Raw genomic sequence first — 21,013 nt, 5'->3', positions numbered from 1 at the left:
TGGGATCGTTGGCCTGTCCAGACCTGCGCCTGAGCTGCTGCACGGTGCAGAGCATCACCCCTTCAGCCTCCTCCTCCTCCTCCTCCTCCATCTCGCGCCTCCTCATCCTGCTCCACGACCAGCAGTCCCAGGTGAAGGAAAATCCCTTTGTAGTATGAAGTAATCATAACAGGCCCTTAACATGCATCATTTTAATAAATCTACCCAATGTTGCATTCGGATCATATGGGAGATGCTGCACAATCTTTGAATTTGACATTTAAAGTATAAGATAAATAGTGCAAATACTTAAATCCTCTCAAATTCTTCATGATAAAATGCCTTTAGTCTTTACTATTACATGTTAAAGGGCAAGGCTGGTGATATTTTATATTCTGAGTAAATACAAAATAAAATGGTATTGTCTATTGAGCCAAAACCTGATGTCTCTCAGTCCTCTGCGCCATAGAACTCCATCATCCAAAAAATATTACAATGCATAAATTGGCCAAACTAAGTGACAATGAGCATACACTGTCCTGGTAGCATACAATACCAGCACACAACATCTGTGATAATACGCAGTTAAAAATAGTCCCCATCTGCACCACTAACCTCTGTTTCAGTAACGTTTCAGGAAATAGAGCAGCCTTTGTAAAAAATTGAAACTATACGTTTGCGACCATGTCTTTCCCACACAGTGTATGGAAGAGGTTTCTCGGAAGTATTGTATAAAAAAACATCTGGCACGTCAGTTTAGGGTTTTGCTGACGGTAAAGAAAATATCTAGAATAAGCCCAACTTTATACTTTTAAACCCACTATGCGTAGATTTCTGACATTGGTGACACCCAAAGACTGACAGACACCAATGCATTCCTCCACGCCTCAGTTTTCACTGCGATTCTTTCATTTTTCTACAAACAAAAACTTCTGCCATAAGACATAACATTTGACAAGTTCTATTATTCTCTCACAAAAATAATAACAACAATGGGACTCATCTGTCTTTAGTTTTTAAATATAATTCCCAAAATAGATATTGACATTTAATCATTACTGCCTAACTTTGTGTTTGGCATGTGGTGAAATTATACTAACCACTCAGTTATATCTCAGGGGCATCAGTGTGAACTGTGAGAATAGCTTATCACCAAACTGACAGTACATGCATTCATCAATGGCCTCTATTGAATCCATTGACTGCTTCAGATAAGTAGCCTACATAAAAAATAAAAAATAAAAAGATTCTCCAAACAGTAGCACCCCCTAGTGAACAAGTGTGTAAGCTGCATTTCTGTGTCTCATCTTCCTGCACGTATGTATCATCCTCCTCCAGGAGCTGGTGGACGTCTATGTGGAGTACCCGTTCTTTGTGCGAGGGGTTGGCTGGTCCTCCTGCAGCCCTCAGAGGACTGCCCGTCTCTGTGGCCTGCATTGCCGCCAGCTCAGTGTGGGAGACATCTGCCTGGCTCTCACCCCTGTCTCGGCCTCCCAGCCTCCACCGTCAGCCACCCTGGAGCCAAAAACCTCAACCATTAAGTCAGAGGGAGGGTGGGAGTCCCTAAAGGCATCACCAGCCCGGGACCCTCCAGGGCCAGTGCTGCCAGCAGGGGGGCAGAAGAAGACGGAGGCAGACGTGGTCCGCAGGAGACACTATTCTGCCCCTGAGTTGAGAGGTCCAGGGACTAACTGCATGTAGTGAGGAGGGCTGATGCTTCAAGGACACGAAGCATGTCGATCTCTTTTAAGCTCCGCTATACTCAGCCTGTATTTGCTGTCTTTCTACCTCCCGAATCATATTTCTGTGCTTGACTGTCGTTGTTTCCATTGTACCGTAGGAGTAAAAGCTAAAGATGAAAGATAAGATAAACTCTCAGGATTCCCCCAGAGGGTTAACCTTTACTTGCAAATTTGTCAGGGTAAGTCAGGGATCAAACACTGACAATATAAGTTGAGTTAAACATTACAATTTCTGCAACGTGTCATGTGACGCTATGTGATTTATTTATTTTGGGAAGCTGTTTCAGTGACAGTGAATTTGAAAAAAGCTCTTGCAGGTTCAAAGAATATTGTTTGGGTTCTAAAGCATGTTCAAAGTGTTCGTCTCATCTCGAGCACTTCTGACTAAATCAGCCCACGTTCCTTGAACAGCAGAGAAGAATACTCCCTCAGGTCTTTCACTGCTCATCATATCGTCTAACGTTGTATCTTTTCAGCCTAAGATTATGTAAGACTTCTTTATGATCGTTAACGACGTTTTCATTCCAAATGATTGCATTTCCTTAATTCCTGTTGGAGTGAGTTTTCACATTGACAATCAACACCTCTTTGATTGCATCACTGGGATTACGTTTTACGCTTCTACCTCTATTTTCTATTTAAGGTGACAGATACGTATGTTCTGTTTTTAACGGCGTGGGCTGTGTTGTAATATGCTGTGTTGGAAGCTCTCGGCTTCTCAGTGAATGTCAGTGTGAATGCCTTTATTTGCCTGCTTGTCACAGTATATAGCTGCTTTGCTCTTTTTTCAAATGTCTGTCCGATTGTTAACAGCGGAGATGCTTCAAAGTACTTTAAAAGCACAAATCTGTGATTGGCGTACAATGTCATATGTCAGCACTGCAATGTGATTTTTGTACATAGCACTTATTTTGGCAAACTTGTAAATTGTGCAAAGTTGAAATGAAAAACCACATGGGCTCAACTATGATGTCCCAATTAGGGCAGACAGGGTGCTCTACACACAGATGGTGTGTGTGTGTACAATGTGAAACAGTTTTCTCACTGTTTAATAAATATATGTAAAGTTTCTGCCTCATTTTCACATAAATGTCAAAAACCCATGAACACTTACAAAACATTCATTTACAAGCCAGAGGTGCGTTGAATGATGCTGCAGGGAACATCATTGAGGCCAGATGAGGTAAAAAACACACACCTGCTTCTTGTTTTATAGTTTCCTTTTATTAACTTTAATCGGACTAAATCAAATTACAGCTTCCCTTTTATCATGAGAAAAGCAGCTGCAGTCGGGGCGAAGAAGGCGCACACCCTGATGTCCTTCTCATGAAGATGAATCACTGACATCGTGCAGATTTCACAGGCCTGGTGATGTCAGGAAAACTAGGTCCAACAGGCAGGTCGTCCAGTCTCACACTGTTACGAACAGTCTCGGCTGCCGTTCTTCACTGCGCTCCTCTGAATCAGCAGCACACACACGCGAGCTGCCAGATGTTATACACCTGACCTGGTCCAAGTGGCCTGCTGAACAACCAGTTCAGCAACAGCTGAATCTTTTTTTTTTTTTTTCAAGTTCCCCCTGCTGTTCCAATTCAACAGGAAGATGGTGATTTAAAGTTGTATGAGCTGTGGAATCTGTTACTAAATGCACATTTCCACCCAGGCAGTATTTTATATTCTGACGCCTTATGGTCAGTGCCTGAATTCAAATGCAGAGAGATATGAGTTGCCCATTAAGGATAATAGTAACCTTTGAATTTCATGTTTCCAGCACTGAATGTTTTGTTTGAGTCTCTGAAGTAACTCCACATTGCTTGGTGTCCTTCCAGTGCACTTTTTCTAGTCGAACTCAAGAGAAAGCAAAAGAAACGCCTTTGTTCAACCTTTCTCTGTTACCAATAGTTCTATTTGGTTTGTGGTAGTGGTTAATACTGCGTTGGAGGCTCAGCTGCTGCTCATAAAAAACAGAACGCCAGATTATTTAAAGCTCGTTCTGTGGCAGGAGCTCCCTGGTGACCAGCCAGTCAATCATCTCTTGTCTCTGGTTCCTTCACTTTCGCCTTTTTCAGCGTCCCCCTCTAAAATTGCAGAAATCACAGGGGGGGGGGGGGGGGTTTTGAGTGGTCAGTGGCAGCCACATGCTCTGACCACCATGTTGCGATACTTCTTGAGAATAACGTTGGAGCTGTCGTCAAAGTAGAGCACTGAGATGCCGTGGAGCTGCGTGGGGGCACAGCAGGGCTTGGGCACCGTGCCCGGGTTGATGAAGTGCACCTGTGGTCAGAAGAAGCATAAATTAATCTTCACAGGAAGTGGAGGTTGTAGTGAAAGTGCCATGTCATCATTGGGGCTGTCTGGGACTTACCAGAGTTTGCACAATGGCGTGATTGGTGGCATTCATGTAGGAGTTGAGAGGGAACGCGCATTCTCCCTCGCAGTAGTACGCTGCATAGCCCTCTGGTGCTATGATCCAGTCCTGCTCAGAGAAAAAACCACCGGTATATGCCAGTTAATTGTCACTCTAGGACATGTAACAAGGTGAAATTTTATATAAAAATGTGATTAAAATTGTAATTATACCTGCCATCCCAAATCTCTGAAGCTGACATACAGCTCATGCTTTTTACATCCCTCTTTGGAGATGCCAAGGTTATCTGAGATGGAAAACATGCAAGTATGAGTACACACAAGTATCAAAGTAGAAAAAGTATGAACGGCCAGTTTATCAGAGTCACTCAAACCATGACTAGAGTTGATGATAGTGAGATCTGAAGGGTTCGGGCACCTGTTGCAGCCTCCACTGCCTTTAGTGCATCTTGAACAGTCCTCTGGGGTTTGGAGCGGTTGGACTGGCGCCCCTTGTGGCCGTGGGCAGAGCGGACGCTGCGGAATCGCACCTCGTTGGCTTTGAAGAAGGCAACCATGAAGGGCTGCTTGTCCTGAGGTCCACTGCCCGTCACCAGCCCCGCCAGTCTGGGGTTCCTCCTCTGACCTATAATGGGAGAACAAAACTATTAAGAGAGTCAACCAACCACTGAAGATGACAATAACACACATCTAAGTCTCTACTAAGCAATCATTTGTTCATCCTAATATGACCACAAAACAACCAACTTGCTCTCTGTAAGAAGCCCCGACAGACAATTACTCAATATGTGGTGGTCCTTTGCCCCACAGGATTAGAAAGCAGTAAATCATCACTCCAGACAAAGACTGTAATCGTGCAATTGTTGCTGTTCCCCATATGAGTTAATGTATGGCTGTGACTGACCGTGGCTGTCCTCCAGGACCAGGTGCAGGCCGAGGTTCTGCTCAGGGTTGACCAGCCAGAGGTTGCTGGTGTCGGTCAGGTCAAAGACCAGCCAGCCCTCCTCTGCAGCCCACACTTCTCGCTGTTCCAGCAGCAAGAGCTGCACTTCACTGAGGAGAGGAGAGTATGTAATTGAATTCAAGGCATTTCAAGGTTGAAAGCATTGAGTGCCAAAACCCAGGTTTTCAATGGAGTATTGGAGTATTGGAGTAATGGAGTAATGGAGTATGTTCGGCTGCAGATGTAAATACTCTAAATTTTGCTTGGTTTGACAAAATGTCTACTGTGATTTGTTACCCATCGCTTCTTTTTACGCATATTCATTTTCATTCCTGAAATGAATTGAAAGCAAAGGCTGTCTAAAAGTGTCTGGTATGCATGGAAGGAAATTGTTGGCTGTCATGCAAGTTGCATCAAAATTAGTTTTTAATAGGCTAGAAAAAGCCCAACTACATGTGTGGTCCCGTAATTGTTAGAAAGTACTTGGACAACTTGTTTTATGTTGTTTTGGCAAAAGTACGCCAGCACATTGGGTTAAAAATGAAACGACCACTTTGAGGTTAAAGTGGTAATTTTCAGCCTTGTATTTGAAGGTGTTTACCTCCACACTCTGGGAACAGTGTAGGAATTGTTACCCTCTTTCTCTGTATTCCCCCAATTCTAGGACAATGCAGCAGGAAAATAATGTATAAAGACAGCCAAGAGGTTTATGGCCTAAAAGTGGAATGTTGTTGTTAAGCCAAGTCAGACACCTGACGTCAGTCCAACTCAGAATGTGTTTTGCTGACAAAGAAATTATTAATGAGGCTACATAGTTAATGTATGTAGGCTGCGAAGGAACCAAATATAAAACATGATAACTTTGAATAAGTTTACATTGTCCAATGACGCTGTGTCACCTAAAACTGTTCAAATATATAGAAATGGGGGCATTCCAACCTTGTTTATCAGATGTGGATTTAAACAACTTCAAACTAAAGCTGAGAGACATCTATTAAACCTAATAGTCATTGTTTCAATTTGAATCAAATATGTGCTGAAGCACAGAGCCAACACGACAGAAAATGTAAAAGTGTCCGTGTCGTGAATTGAATCAGCCAGAATTCTTCAAATAATAAATTAAAACAACAAATAAAAAATATTTTGAGTGCAGATTAAAGAAGATGTGTCTTGTCATTTCAGCCTCAAAACGATGTCTATAGCAAACTAAACATCCAGGGTGAGTCTCCTTCATGAAGCATCATGTGAATCATGCAATCCACCCACAACCCAGCAGCCATTATAAAAGCAGCACTTTCTTCACATCCGAGAAGAAATCTCCTATACTGATACGTGTCGTCTTAAGGGCAGATTTCACAGACAATGGCTGTGTTTGCAGACTGAGTTTCAGACCCTCAGGCAGACGTCTGCCTGTAGTCCTGCCGGCTGCTCGTCTGTGTGGATTGGCCTTTGTGTATCTGTGAATGACAATGGTGTTGCCTTTAACACCGTCGTCAGCCCCGCTGTCACCGGTGAAGGACTTTAAACCTACCGCTGCCAGCAGATGACTCATGTAGCTTTGATTTGTGAGAAAGAACAAAATGTGTGGGGTCTAGGTATTCTACAGTCGTGTTGTTATCCAATTTCAGAAGTGGTTTGAAAACAGTGTGAGTGTACAGAGGCTGGCAGGCTGAACGGCACAACAGAGCTACTGACAGTCAGACAGACAGAAACATGGAGGAATGACCATCTGTGTAAGAGAAAGAGAGTGGATGTCTTGAGGGTGGAGAGTATTATTTGCTGCGCGTTATAACTGCATGTCTCCTGGGGACTGTCCCGTTCTGACTGCGTGAGAGAATAAACTTGCTCTGGAGAGAATAATTGTGTTTCTGTAATTGACACTAATGTCTGTGTAAACAGCTTCGGTGCTGACACTCACATCAGCAGAAATAACCTGTGGGGAAATGCAGAGAGACACGGCCAAAGCAGACAGCTGAGTGCACATCCAGCAGCCTAACAACCAGCCAGAACAGGAAAACACACAGTAGCACAGAGGTGTTTGTTTGAACTCAACCACACTATTCAGACCATGTCACTAGCATAAGAGGATAATCATGTGTACCAGTGAAACAAGCGTTGATGACTTCATTTGAAAAATGCTTTAAAGGGTCAGTTCACCCCAAATAAAAATAAAAAAACATGCAGGTTTGGTTTTATATCTGGGTTTTGAGATATCTGTCTGAGAGACATTTGCTCCAATACAACAGAGGATCATTTCATTACATTGGTGGCGCTCACAGTACTGAAAAAGGACATTTAAAATATTCACCAGCAGCATGTCGTAGGAACTGGTTTCTAGTGTAGAAATAGTCACGATGTAAACTGTTGACGGTGGGCATTGTGAACATGTTGCTGACATTAGCTGAAATTTAGCTCGTAGTAATGCTAGTGTAGCTGTAGAACTGTTTAAATGTTACTTTCCTATACTGAGAGTGACACAAATGTAATAACGTTTGGTGTATTTGTACTTTACTTGCGTATTTCTTGCGTATTTCTGTTTACTTCATATTTCTACTTCACTACATCTCAGAGGCAAATAGTGTAATTTTTACTCACTACATTTATCTGACAGCTCCAGTTACCAGTTATTTAGCTGATTCAGATAAACACTACAAAATATTATCAATAAATAAATTACCCTGGTCTTTACTTTTGGTACTTCAAATATATCTTGAAACCAATACTAGTGTACTTTTACTTGAGTAAGGTTTTAAATGCAGGACTTTTACTTGTAACTACTTATACTTCAGTCAAATATCTGAGTACTGTAACGACTGCCTAAATGCGAGACACTACTGAGGAGATCAGGCTAATACATATGACAAAGGATAAAGCAAATCAAGGGTAAGCAGCAGTAATTCCTGTGAAATGTTGTAAAGAAAGCATCCGTACCTGTTTGGAGGCTCCTGCAGGACCTGGTACACACCGACTCTGAATGTCTCGTTCTCATAACGTTCCTGGGTGAAATCTTTATAAATCCTGAACTCTGCTGCTGTGACAACCTCGCCCTCGGGAAAGTGGGAAAGGTCGAACCGAAATTGTCTTCTGTGTTGCTGGTGCGAAAGATCCTGATCCTGATCGACTATCGGAAAGAAAAACAGAAAGCAATAGAGGTGATTAATCAACATTTGATTGAACTGCTTTATCAAAATGCTCCATTTATAATCCACCAGATAATGATACCATTATAAGAAGTGATTTATTGTTCGCCGCATCAGCTGACACACACACACACACACACACACACAGTGAAATAATACTTCTGCATGGGAAAGTTTGCACATCTGAGGGAAAGGCAAACCACTGTTTGTATGGTGAGCCAGTCGGTGGTTGCATATCTGTCAAAACTGTTGCAAAATCAAACGTTGCTCTGATGTGTGTCACTCTGCCCACATCTCGGAAGCACTGGGTCAGAAATAGGGAAAATCCTGCTGTGAAGCGATTGATCTAAGCATCACTAAAGTCTGCCATACGTGCCAATATATGTGGGGGGGGGGAAATAACACACTCCGGGCTCAGTTCGGCTCCCTGTTTAAATTGCACACATGTGCTGACCACAAGAAAAGGCCCGTTAAAGCACTGCCCGGAAAACCGCAGCTGCCAGTGTGCTTTTACAAACACACTCACATAAAGTATAGAAAGACACACAAATTCATGTGTGACTTAGCTACCAGAGTCTGTACCACCCACACCTCCCTGATCATTTTGCCATGTATCGCTGTGTATGTGCGGGCAGAGGATAAAGTAAAGCAGCAGTCGCTGATGGCACTGTGGGGTTTCCGACCCGCCCTGAGCCAGCTGAAGCTCTCCAACTCTCAGACTTTCCAGAGGAACGGTGGTCAGAAAGACCCCGAAAGCTTCCTGAAGCTTTCCAGTGTCGTTGTTTTTACAGCGTTAGCCAATGTGTTTGTCCTTGGAAAGAGCAGTGGAGGTCTCTGGTGAAGGTGTGCAGAGCGGAGCAGCGATTAGTCACCTTAAACACATCCTGCCCACTGGCGTACACCATGACATCATCATGACATCAGCCTGCACTCCCACTGATGGTCCACTATTGTTTCAGTGCACTGACAACCAAACACACAGCACCTCAAAACTAGAAACAGAAACTGTTTTTTTTCACAAAAGAGCACACACACACACACTACACTGACTCACAGGCTTCTAAAAACAATTCTAACGACACAGAAACACACACGTTGATCGTTAAGAGCAGTGCATTCTGAGCCCTGCTAGTCATTTGTTTGACCGCAATTAAATGCTGGAAGGGAACGAGGGGTGTTTTTATGAAAGCAATAATTGCTTGTAAGGACTCGGTGTGTTTATGTTAGGGACCATTAGCTGCAGAGATCAGGCCACAGATATGCAAACTTCCCTCTGGGAGGCATTTCAACACTTCAGATTACTCCTGACACTGCGGGGCCACACAGCCACGAAGCTATCATTGACCTGTGGCAATTTTATAGTAAATGTTTTTTTTTTACCCTTTAGCATGGGTGGTTTAAAGATGTATCATCACGTCTGCATAAAAATAAAACTTCAAAAATTACTAAAATATAACCTTTGTGGATAATAATACACTTCAGACATTATTTAGTCATTCTATGCAACAGTCAAGCTCAGGCTTTAATTTTCAACTGCTTGAAGTTAGTTGTAAACCTTTTACTCAAGTGAACATTTTTTCGCCCTTTAAAATCCATGAATGTCTGCATGCGCTGACAAGTTTGACAACATTTCTAAAGCTGTTTCCTTCCAGATTATTAAAACCACCAAAGAGGCATTTGCTGAACAAATATACAAGTATGTATACATTTCTATCCTACAGACTGTAGCACCATGTATGCTGATTGACGACAAACCAAATCTACTGTAAGTATTTCTGAACAAGGTTTAAAAAGACAGACGTGGGCTTGAAGAGTCTCGTCAGAGAGGAATTATTTTGCACACAGTGTATAAATAATGAGACGGTTAATGCGATTTTCTGGTGGGGTAAAAGAAATTCTTAGTATGATCTCCTTAGGCTTCTTACAGATCAGCTTAACAGGACAAACACATTTCTTCTCGCTTGCTCTCAAAAACACAATACACCTTCTGTTCTCCAGCGACACGGCCGTTCCTCCAGCTGTTAGTAGAGCATTTTGTACCCTTTCTATTTTCATTAAAGCCAGTGACATTTCTGGTCATCGGGCCTTTTCCCATGCACTGCAGGTGTGTTGAGGTCAATGCAACAAAAAAAAAAGCCCATACTGAACGCCGTCGATACGACGAGCACGAGAGCAGAACTGCAACAACTAAGTCAGTCTTCTGCACTACATTTGATGTATTTCTTTATAAATAAATGTACAAAGAGGGACCACAAAATGTGCAGCGCAATAGCAGCTGCCTTGTGTAATGTTGCATGACAATGAGACGAATGCTTCCTGCTGGTGTTTCTGAAGTATGACCCGTGGTTTGGCATTCTAACAGAAGGAAACACATGCAGCCATGTATGTGTATCAACATGTGTGCAGTGATGCAATATACTGTGTGCGTGCATAGACTCTTTGATATGACTACACAAGCCCTTAAATATAGTTTAACAAATAAAAAAAGAGGGGTTGAACCTTTCACTTTAACTTTCCTCAATCCTTTCCTTTTTCCATAATTTATTTCATACTGAGTAGATGACAATTGTCTAAAATATTATTCTATGCATTGTCCACCTGCAGGATGTACCTGGGTGCACTGGGAGAAGGGGCTGGGCAGCTCTACAGCAGCTCTCCCTCACACTGGAAGTTGTGGTCTTTGGAAGGGAAATACCATAATCCAGTTCAGTCTTGAAGCGATCATCCAGGGACCACCAAGATAGAGTCACTGCAGCACTTTGTGGGAGCCCCAGCTAAAAACTCTGACAATCATCAGCACAGGAGGAGGCCGTGGTGGGCTTGAGAGAGAAATAATGCACACTCATTGTGTCCGTTTTTTCCTCCTTCCTCTTTATAATCAACCCCCTCAGATGTGGAACCACAGAAGTCTGCTATGAGTTTTCAGAAACAATGTTTCCAGATCTCATTAGCTAAAGACCGTCAGTTAAAAGTTCATGACTGAGGACACAAATTGTTATGTTTTTTTTAAAGCCTCCAAATGTTTTGTATTAACTACACATGTATACGCAGAGAAATAAGTCTAAATGGCTCTTCAGTCTAAAGGCTTCCATTCAATCTCAATGGCATACAAACAGACAGAATGGGTTAAAGGTTTATTGGAGCTGTATCTCAGATAAAAGAAAACTTCATCTGTTCAGGTTGACCTATAACCCGCCTCCTGAGGTCAAAGGGGGGCATAAAGGAGACACAGGTTGGTTTTGGGTGTAACCACATCCGGATAAGAGCCAGAGGCACCATGCCGTCTGCTGCCTCACCATAGTGATATCAGAGCCGCTGTAGGATCTCCAAGGGAAACAAAGGAAGGATTTGCCTTTAATAAATGCAATAATGTCTGCGTGAGCCTGTGACCCATGTGATTTGCGCCCTCCAAACAAACACACAAACACAATACAGGAATGCAGTGCACACAACACAAGCACCTGCACTATCAGGGATTACTACAGCAATAACATGTGATGCAGTTAGTATCTTGATCTAACTTGACTCTCACTCCCTAGAGGTTTAGAAATGCCCGTCCAATTCCTGGTCATGCGAAACAAAGCTATGCTAAAGCCTCCCCCTCAAAGCTTTGAAGGGATTCTGGTGAAATCGGATACAGGCATGTTGTCATAACATTTACAGCTCGGAATGCTTAATGCCTGATCTCAAGTAAAGAAAGTGACCTAAAAGCCACAATGTCAGAAACACACACACTTAACCAATGCACTCTGTGGTGGCTGAATATCTCACAACAAAATGGAAAGCATTTTAAATCTTGGATTCAATCAGATAACAGAGATGAAACTTGAACCCCTGGACAACATAATAAGTACTCATTGATTTGGACATTTTGCAAATAATACTCCCATAGGCTTATCATTTAAATAAATAAGAAACATGTTCATGAAGCATTATCAAAGTCCCTCTAGTAACGTTTAGTAAAGCCTAGACTTTAAAACATATGAACACAAATAGAGAATGTTATGTTCGAATTAAAAACAAGACGCTGTCCATATAAAGTCAGATTGTAAACTTACCGAGATTGACAAAACTCATCACCGTGTCTGCGTCATCTAGCAAGCGGCTGTCCTGTGGGGTCACCATGGGGGAGACCTGGGTCGGTAAAACGGGCTTGTAGTAGGAGTATCCGGGCAGCTCTGCGTCTGTAGAGATGGTGTTATAGAGGTCCAGCATGAACATCGGGGCAGCGTTGTATTTGGTGTGGACGTGCGGCCGCGGACGATGCGGCAGCCCCAGGATGGAGAGGATCTCCCGCTGCATCTCCCTGCGCTCTTGGCTCCGCAGCCGCCGCTGGATGAAGCTGGAGCGCACCTCGTTGTCCACGGAGAAGTTGGAGAAGGCGACCTGCGTGGCCGACACGCAGTGACCCCATGACTGGAGGATTGTTATCGTCACCAGGGCGCTTGTCACAATTGTTCCCATTTTTACGCGCGGCTATAGTCGAAAGTCAGGATAAGACTTTGGATGCGCTTCCTACATAGCCTACACACTTTCCCTATTAAGAGTAAAACACACTATCCTTTCAGAAGAGCGTGCCCTCATCATCTGTTGTTGCGCGCTGTCTTGGTCGTGCGCTCCTCTTGATGGGAATTTGGGAATGGATTTTATCGAGGCGCTGTTTCAGGGGAGGGGCAGAAGGGGTTTAGAGTGGGATAAACCAATACTGGAAAGATTGGGAGAGTTTGTGGGGGTGAGTCAATGAGGGGTAATAGCTCAGTGTCCTGTCATGAAGTGCACTTCTCTATCTTGGTAATAAGATAGGGTGTGGACCTTTCACACAAAGTGTCCAATCACTGCGTCCTTTGTTTGGACATGATTGTTTGACCACTGATGAAAGTGGACCTTTTTTTGTCTTCTAGGCAGTAGCCTGCGAGCCATGAACCCATGGTTCATCTACATCGAATTATTTTCAAATCACATTCTCCATAATTTTTAAATGTATTGTCACAGTGCCTCAACACTGGGAACATGGGGTTACTTTAACACTTAGTGAAAAAAAACGCTTAATGATCAGTCCAAAGGTAAAGAGGTAAAATCCTTTAATCCCTCCTTCAACGCAGACACCTTTGAACTCAAACAATAAACTCGGGCCCACCCTAATTGTTGAGGGGTTTGAGTGATCAGCAGTACAGGCACATGAAGGGACATGCCAATAGCCCCAATGACTTACTACAACAATGTGTAAAGCACTCTGTGACTCCTTTAATAGAGAGGTAATGGGGGTGGGGTGGACAATGTATGACAAAGCAAGAATCCTACTAAATACAGATGTGTGCTTTACCGAGTTACTGAGACAGCGGTGACTGGATCAGAACATAATTGGAAGTTAATGTGTCATAGCCACAGAATAAAGTGGCCTTTTACTAACCCATACATGAACTAAAATCACACAACCAAATTTGCACTTGCACCATACAACAGTCACTTGAGATGTTTTATTTTCTACCAGCAGAAGTCACTTTATGACTCATCCCTGTATACTCTTTTAACGACAAGAGTCCCCCCTTTCCACTACAAACATCTGTAAACAGTAACCATTTAAGATGGTGCAATTCTGTTTTGCTTAAGGACTGTTAATGCATACAGGTCCTACTGACAGTATATCCACGTCATCATCCCAGATCCCACACATTACAACTGGCAAAATCAAAATTTGAATATAAAAAGAAAACAGGCTTGGTTATTACCAGTGTTAGAGAGTACATAGTATCATTATATAATTATAAGTAAAATAGTAGGTAGGTAGCCTACTTTATAGTATCTATTTGATGCTACTTCTAGTTCACTATATTTCAGTTGGCAATATTGTACATTTCACTCCACTACTCACCTGAAAACTGTCACAAATCATATTTATTGTATGTACAGTCATTTTGATATATTTCTTGAATTAATTTTTCTTTCAAATTTAGAGTCAAATTCCTGTGTACAATGCACACTTGGGTGAAAAATGTGATTCTGATTGTGGTTGGCACTCCACTAGTATTGTACACATATAGACATATTTTACATATGGGTGCATTTTTGTGGCAGGCAGATGAGGTGCACACTTGAACTACTGGGGCTCGGGGTTGTCGGTTAGGAATGATGGTAACCTGGCCTTCACTTCTTTTCCACCTGATCTGAGATAAACTAGCTTTCGACGAGATACAGACCGAAAAATCGGCAGTTTATACCACACAGATCTGAGTTACTTTAATTATACTGTCCATCAACGTGACTTGCTTTCATGTACTGCCTCCAAGCGTTTTGCTCGTGACATTGCATGTTTTTTTTTTGTACCGGGTCCGTTACGTCATCAAACTGCGACATATCGAGGAACAAGCGCCACATTTTCTGATGCGCCAAAGTATTTGGGCATTTCCAGCGTTACGGCACATTTATCTACAGCACAACACATTTGGGGTGAGTATATCCATGTGGTCGTAAGACTTATCTGCAGATAATACAATGTGTTACACTGGGAAGTTTGTCTTAATTGTCTTACATTAACGTTAGCTACCCTGCCACAGCAACTGATAAACTGAGTTAGCGAACGCTAGCTAGCGTTGAAATATCACGTTGTTTTCTTACGCTAATGACTGAAATAGAGAATGTTAAAGTTACCTACGCTCAAACGTATTTTATACACCAAACACGGTCAAACTGCCCATATGTTCTCACGTTAACAAGCTAGCTGACGTTAGCATTTGGAGCTAGCAACGGTAACTGATGTATCGTGAGTTAGCGTCAACATTAGCATCGTCTTGCCAAGTGGCAACTGTTTTGGTTTGTTTCCTGATATATAACCGTAATCTTTTTATTTTAAGTTGATAACTGAGTGCTATGATAAAGGTCGGTAGCTACAGTAATGTTGTGTAATGTACAGTATGTGCTTGCTTACACTCCCTTTTTAAGATGCAAAGCTACATACAGTGAGCGTCAGCTAATGCTACCTGTTACCTCATGATATTGATGACAGTCTGCTATTGTGTAGATTACACCGTGTCTCTGTCTTCTCTCTCAGGCGTGCGGTACGAATAACGTTGATGTACTATGAGTTTATTTGGGACAACCTCCGGGTTTGGAGCAGCAGGGGCAGGAGTCTTTGGAAACGCAACAACAGACAGCCACAACCCCATGAAGGTACACCAGCAGACTACAGGACAACAACATTTTATAAACTCTTATGATGGTTCTCTGAAAACAGTTTTTATTTGTTTATGTTCCAACAGGATGTTGAAGTGACTTCACCTCCAGATGACAGCATCAGCTGTCTGGCGTTCAGCCCCCCCACCATGCCGGGGAACTTCCTCATCGGAGGATCCTGGGCCAACGATGTGAGTTATTTATTCAATGATAATAATGGTGAACAGTCATCGATTTAATTTATATTATTCACCAGGCTTGTCTTCCATGAAGGACTACTTCTGCACCAGATAATGAGTATCGTATAGTATGCTGGTTAAACACAGTCTACGTATGTGGTATCATCTGACTGTAGGTCCGGTGCTGGGAGGTCCAGGACAATGGGCAGACTGTCCCCAAAGCCCAACAGATGCACACAGGTCCAGTGCTGGATGTATGCTGGAGTGACGTAAGTGTCTTCATACGAAGTAGCTAAAGCCCCGGAGTAGATGCTATCTGCTGGGCCATGGAGTCATTTATGATGCGCGTTTCTTTTTTTTTTTACCAGGATGGGAGTAAAGTCTTCACTGCTTCCTGTGACAAAACAGCCAAGATGTGGGATCTTAACAGCAATCAAGCTATGCAGATTGCACAGGTTGGATGAGAGTAAACAAATGAACTATGTGGTCATAATAATGAAGCAGAATCATCTTACACTTCTTCACCGTTTCTCCTCCCAGCACGACGGTCCGATCAAAGCAATCCACTGGATAAAAGCCCCGAACTACAGCTGTATCATGACCGGCAGTTGGGACAAAACACTGAAGGTACAACAGCACACAGAACATTTCAACACATCTTGTTTTTTTGCATTTAGGATCCCAAGAATATCTGAAAATTTACGATTGGCCATTCTGCTTCCCGTTTTCTGGTAATCTTAATTTCAGTCACCTCTGGACCATCAGCATTTTATCAATCTGCGATGGCAACTATTGAGACTTTTTGGTTGTATTTGTGTAGACACGTAAATGTAACCATGCTACTCACTTATCAGAGCTAATCAGATAGTTGGCATATCTACATTTTGTTTTTCTCTTCAGTTCTGGGACACCCGCTCTCCCAATCCCATGATGTCTCTGCAGATGCCAGAGAGATGTTACTGTGCAGATGTCGTAAGTGGTTTATGAGGATTATAACAAACACTGTAATACTTAGTGAGTAGATATTTAAATATGTGACTCTTTGTGTTGTTTTTTCACCTCCCTGGTTATATGTAGGTGTACCCCATGGCGGTTGTTGCCACAGCGGAGAGAGGCCTGATAGTGTACCAGCTGGAGAACCAGCCCTCTGAGTTTCGCAGAATAGATTCTCCTCTCAAACATCAGGTGAATTATTCTCCTCCATGAAATATTTTCTCATTGTCTTTTCTTAGTTCTAACATCTCTCTGTGTACATCGAGCCACTTCTTCTGGTAGTTTTATGTACAGCCGGATTATCTTTATTTTACTAGATGCTGGATATAAAGTCAAACTTAAGATAGATCCTTTTCATTTATACCTCTTTTGATCCAATGCACATTTCTGCCCTGTTCCCGCAGCACCGCTGTGTTGCCATATTCAAGGACAAACAGAACAAGCCCACTGGCTTTGCACTGGGAAGCATTGAGGGCCGGGTGGCCATCCACTATATCAACCCTCCAAACCCGTGAGTGTCTAAAACAATCAATAAGTTAAGACACTGCTATCACTGTCAAAGGCCTGAAGCAAAACATGACGTGAATATGTTCCCTGATCCCATTCAGAGCCAAAGACAACTTCACCTTTAAGTGTCACAGGTCGAATGGAACCAACACAACCACTCCACAGGACATCTATGCTGTAAGTTGTTCATGGTTTCTGAAACAGTGTTTACATTGTGAAAGGTTTGTATCTTTTGTGCTCTGAAATGAGATTGTATGAACTCATTATGTTGGAACATAGACCCATTCCACCAGTTTGTTGACTTTATTGCAAATTCTTACAATAGACCTTTTTGCACAACAGTCATTCTGTTTGTCATCGTAGGAAAACCGTAGGTGGAACTAAGGACAAAGGTGATAAATGCCTTGGAACTGACTAACCTAAAATTAAAATGAATGTAATTAATGGCACTTTAGCACAGTGTTCAATATCTAAGATCTATATTAATGTGAATATGGCTTAACATTAATGTAATTCGCATTTTTAAATGCACCCAATTAATATATAGTTGCTGCATTCTTTGAATAATGGAATGATTCCCTCACAAATTTGCATTTGTCATATCCACTGATTTTGAATGCAATGAGGTTGACGCCCACTTTGCTGGACAGCCCTTGTGTATCTTTTCACAGACTCATTGCAAAATAGTCACACTAACCAAACTAGTGTTAATGTTCCCTCGTGTCTCACCTCATGATTTCCATTCCCCCCACCATCAGGTGAATGCCATCTCCTTCCATCCTGTCCACGGCACGCTGGCTACTGTGGGCTCAGACGGACGCTTCAGCTTTTGGGACAAAGACGCCCGCACCAAGTTGAAGACCTCAGAGCAGCTCGACCAGCCTATTACAGCTTGCTGCTTCAACAGCAACGGCAACATCTTTGCATACGCCTCCAGTTACGATTGGTCAAAGGTAGGTGTTAAATCTTTACAATTGTGGTAAGCAGGTGTTTGTATTTCAACTACATCAGTAGAAAACTGTGGCATGCACCTCATGCTGGCCTTCTCTCTTTGTAATATTGTGCTCTCGTCTGAATTCGTCAGGGCCACGAGTACTACAACCCCCAGAAAAAGAACTACATCTTCTTGAGGAACGCTGCCGAGGAGCTGAAGCCTCGGAACAAGAAATGGTGAGAGAAGTGCAGCCACTGTCTGTAAACCTGGAGACCGCGGTCGCCGTACTGGGGCTGCCCCTCTTCTTCAGCACCTTTTTTGTGACTCGCACTGGGGCCTTCAAGGCACCCCGTGATCCCTGGCATGCATAACGTGGGCATGAGTCCGATGTCTGTACTGCCGTGTAATAATACAAGTAGCCATTTAGTATGGGAATGGTACCGTACTGACCTGAGTGAGGTCATTTTGAAGGCTTCTGTAGTTTGTGCTGTAAAGCTGCACTTGTACAGTCAGGAATTTTGGGATGAATTTAACTTGTTAGCACGAAGGCTTGGCAGAGTTTTCAATGACACAAAGAGGTATTTAATGATTATTTATGTAATTATGGAGATAACAATGAAAAGATTCAAGAAACATTGAACACAGGCTAGCAATGATTAACAATGAGTCAATTGCACTGATTGATTTTTGTCTGCTGAAGTGTGATACTGTTTATTCTGTGCAAAAAGGGGACACGGTGAACACTCTTTTAGGAATAAACAAAAAATCAAGAAGAATGTTCTTTGTGACTGACGGCTCCCTCCTGTCTTTTTAGATTCGTCGTGCCAAGTCGCATCTCTTGTGAAGAAATGTGGAAGACCTGCTGCTTAAGTGTGTCTGTGTGTGCGCTCGAGACTGACTCCTTCCTTTCGGCAAACACCTGGACCAATGCCGTGGTGCTGCGTTCTGTGCATGGACCAATCAGAGGGGCCTACCCAACCTGGCGTTTGATGACAGCTACGTGACAATTGGTCGTAGGGGTCATCATAGAAAGGGAGGGCTTAGTTTGGCATTCGTTTTGACGTTTCTAATTTTTTATGTGTCCAGCTCCTCTTTTTTCAGTTTGTTTTTTTACAGCTATCCAAAGACATTTCTTTCTCTTATGATTTGCTGTTACTCCGTGACTAAAACTGGGATGTAAAATAAATAACCACGTGCATACTATTAGATTTGAACATGTTTATTCCAACCTGAGGGAGTAGGTTAAATATTAACCTACTGTGTTTGGTGTTTTACGGGTGTGTTAGTGATTCACAGAACTGTCTTGTGCATGGCAACCCATTAACCACTCTCTGGTGTTTCAGCTGTAAATCTCTCTATGATGTAGGTCTCTCACACATGTTGGTGTCTTTACATTGGAATCATCACAACATCAAAAATGATAAACCTTGGACGTCTGTATCACAATGGCCCCTCCTGTCTGCTTGTTTTAACCCAAATTGACCAGCAGGTGGAGCACTTTGCCCTTCGGTGTCTTAACTGCAACAGTTATGTGGGAAAAGTCAAAGAGCTGAGGTTAGAGAGCAAAGCAGGACAAATGAGATCAAAGCAGTTCAGTGGGGTTCTTCATCCAGGTTAAGTCCTTTTGGCCCCCGCCAAATACATGGCTGGAAATGGGGGTAATTTACCAAGAGGATATGAATGAGGTAGCATGGGGAGCTACAAAGGCCATGTGTGAAAAGTGAACCAGTTCATAGAGGAGAAGGTGTGAATTAAATGCCTTTTTATTGAGGTCATTAGTGTGTCACCTAACTGTTAACTTGACCCTTGGTACTTAGCAGTGGAACTCCAAGGCACCGGGGGCGGGAAGATATGCTGCTGCCAGAGCTCACCGGCTCCTCTCTGCTTTTCAAGGGGTGACACTTGTACCGCACCTCTAGACCACCGAGTCCTGTCCTGTACCAAGTTTATCTTACCCGATTGAGTCCACGCATGAGCATATGTGAGGCTGACTCACTGGCTCCTATATTACAAGAAGAGTTGGGGTTTTTTGGGACAGTCGGGCAATTAGAAAGCTTACTGTTGGATTGACCTGTTGCCATGGACCCTTTGGATCAGCCCATTCATGCAAAGAGGTCATCAGTGTTTCTACGCAGCATGTAGAGATGTGTAATGGCATCAACAGCACTGGAAAAATAAGAGCTTGAAGTTCCAGTGCACATGTTTCCAGTGCCTTTTTTCTTTCTTTGCAAAATGTGCCAGTCATTTGCTTTTATTATAGGGTAATAACAGGAGGCCTGTTCTAAGGGTCCAATGAAGTAGTCATATTGTACATTAACCAGTTTAACAAAAGGACACAGCTATCTTTACCTGTCAGGGCGAAACAAATGTCCTCTCCAAAAGGGATTAAGGAAAAATCAAAACAACTTTATACATACTTGTAGTGGTTTTAGATTAATGTTCCGTGGCATGTTGTGCTGTACCATTATTCCAGACTCTAATTTAAAGAAGATTTTAAAAAAGACTTAGAATATTGTAAAAGTAAACAATGATGTGATTTCCCATGATAGGACACTTTTTAAAGGGAAGGTTACATGCCCAGCATAAACAGGTGTCTTAGTTGAAGTGGTGTGGTATCCACTGTTCTTTTGTTTATGACTGCATCGCATAATTCATGTATTTTTGCGTCCTGTTCATGGTGTATGTGCTATGTCGCAATTATAACGTGAAGTCGCGGCAAAAGCATAATGGGCATACTGTAATGGCTGCTTTTTTTTTTGTTAAAGTTTGAAAAAAGGTAAAATAGGTCAGAAGCCGAGGCAATTACTTCCTCATTACAGTAGTACCGTGTACCATGTGGCAAAGCCGCGCTTTCTGCCGTACAGTTCGGGCTTTTCTTTGTGTCGTAAAGGACAAAAGCAGGTGCAGCACAGCGCCGAGGAAGGCGGACCAATGGGAGGAGCCGCTGCCCAAGTGGGGCTCTCACCGGTCACGCTGATTGGTCTAGAGGTTCGGTGGGCGTGGTCTCGGTCATGGCATATAAAAGCTCCCGGCACTTTTTCCTCACAGCGGCAAAGAAA

General features: G+C 42.8%; 2 protein-coding genes across 3 annotated transcripts; one reads left to right on the top strand and one right to left on the bottom strand.

Annotated features, from left to right (window-relative positions):
- Positions 1–3,845: 3,845 nt before the first annotated feature.
- Positions 3,846–12,635, bottom strand: LOC306693908 (bone morphogenetic protein 7-like; the record flags this gene model as incomplete). The annotated part of the gene is made up of 7 exons (XM_079156571.1): positions 3,846–3,995; positions 4,087–4,197; positions 4,302–4,375; positions 4,507–4,713; positions 4,993–5,141; positions 7,963–8,152; positions 12,230–12,635. 7 exons carry the CDS (start codon positions 12,633–12,635, stop codon positions 3,846–3,848), a joined length of 1,287 nt encoding a protein of 428 aa, XP_079012697.1.
- Positions 12,636–14,524: 1,889 nt separating this feature from the next.
- rae1 (ribonucleic acid export 1) lies at positions 14,525–19,157 on the top strand (the record flags this gene model as incomplete). Of its 2 annotated transcripts, XM_079156573.1 has the most annotated exons (13): positions 14,525–14,618; positions 15,220–15,338; positions 15,428–15,532; positions 15,697–15,789; positions 15,889–15,975; positions 16,061–16,147; positions 16,421–16,492; positions 16,598–16,705; positions 16,918–17,024; positions 17,122–17,197; positions 17,779–17,973; positions 18,105–18,190; positions 18,769–19,157. In XM_079156573.1, coding segments are annotated over exons 2-13 (1,107 nt in total). In that variant the 5' UTR covers positions 14,525–14,618; positions 15,220–15,248. The 2 variants fall into 2 exon arrangements, with proteins under 2 accessions (XP_079012699.1, XP_079012698.1); XM_079156572.1 differs by lacking the exon at positions 18,769–19,157 and having other exon boundaries at positions 18,105–18,194.
- Between the last annotated feature and the right edge of the window lie 1,856 nt (positions 19,158–21,013).

Source organism: Pholis gunnellus, assembly GCF_910591455.1.
Source record: "Pholis gunnellus genome assembly, chromosome: 3".
Taxonomy (NCBI): domain Eukaryota; kingdom Metazoa; phylum Chordata; class Actinopteri; order Perciformes; family Pholidae; genus Pholis; species Pholis gunnellus.
This window is presented reverse-complemented; position numbering and strand designations above follow the sequence as displayed.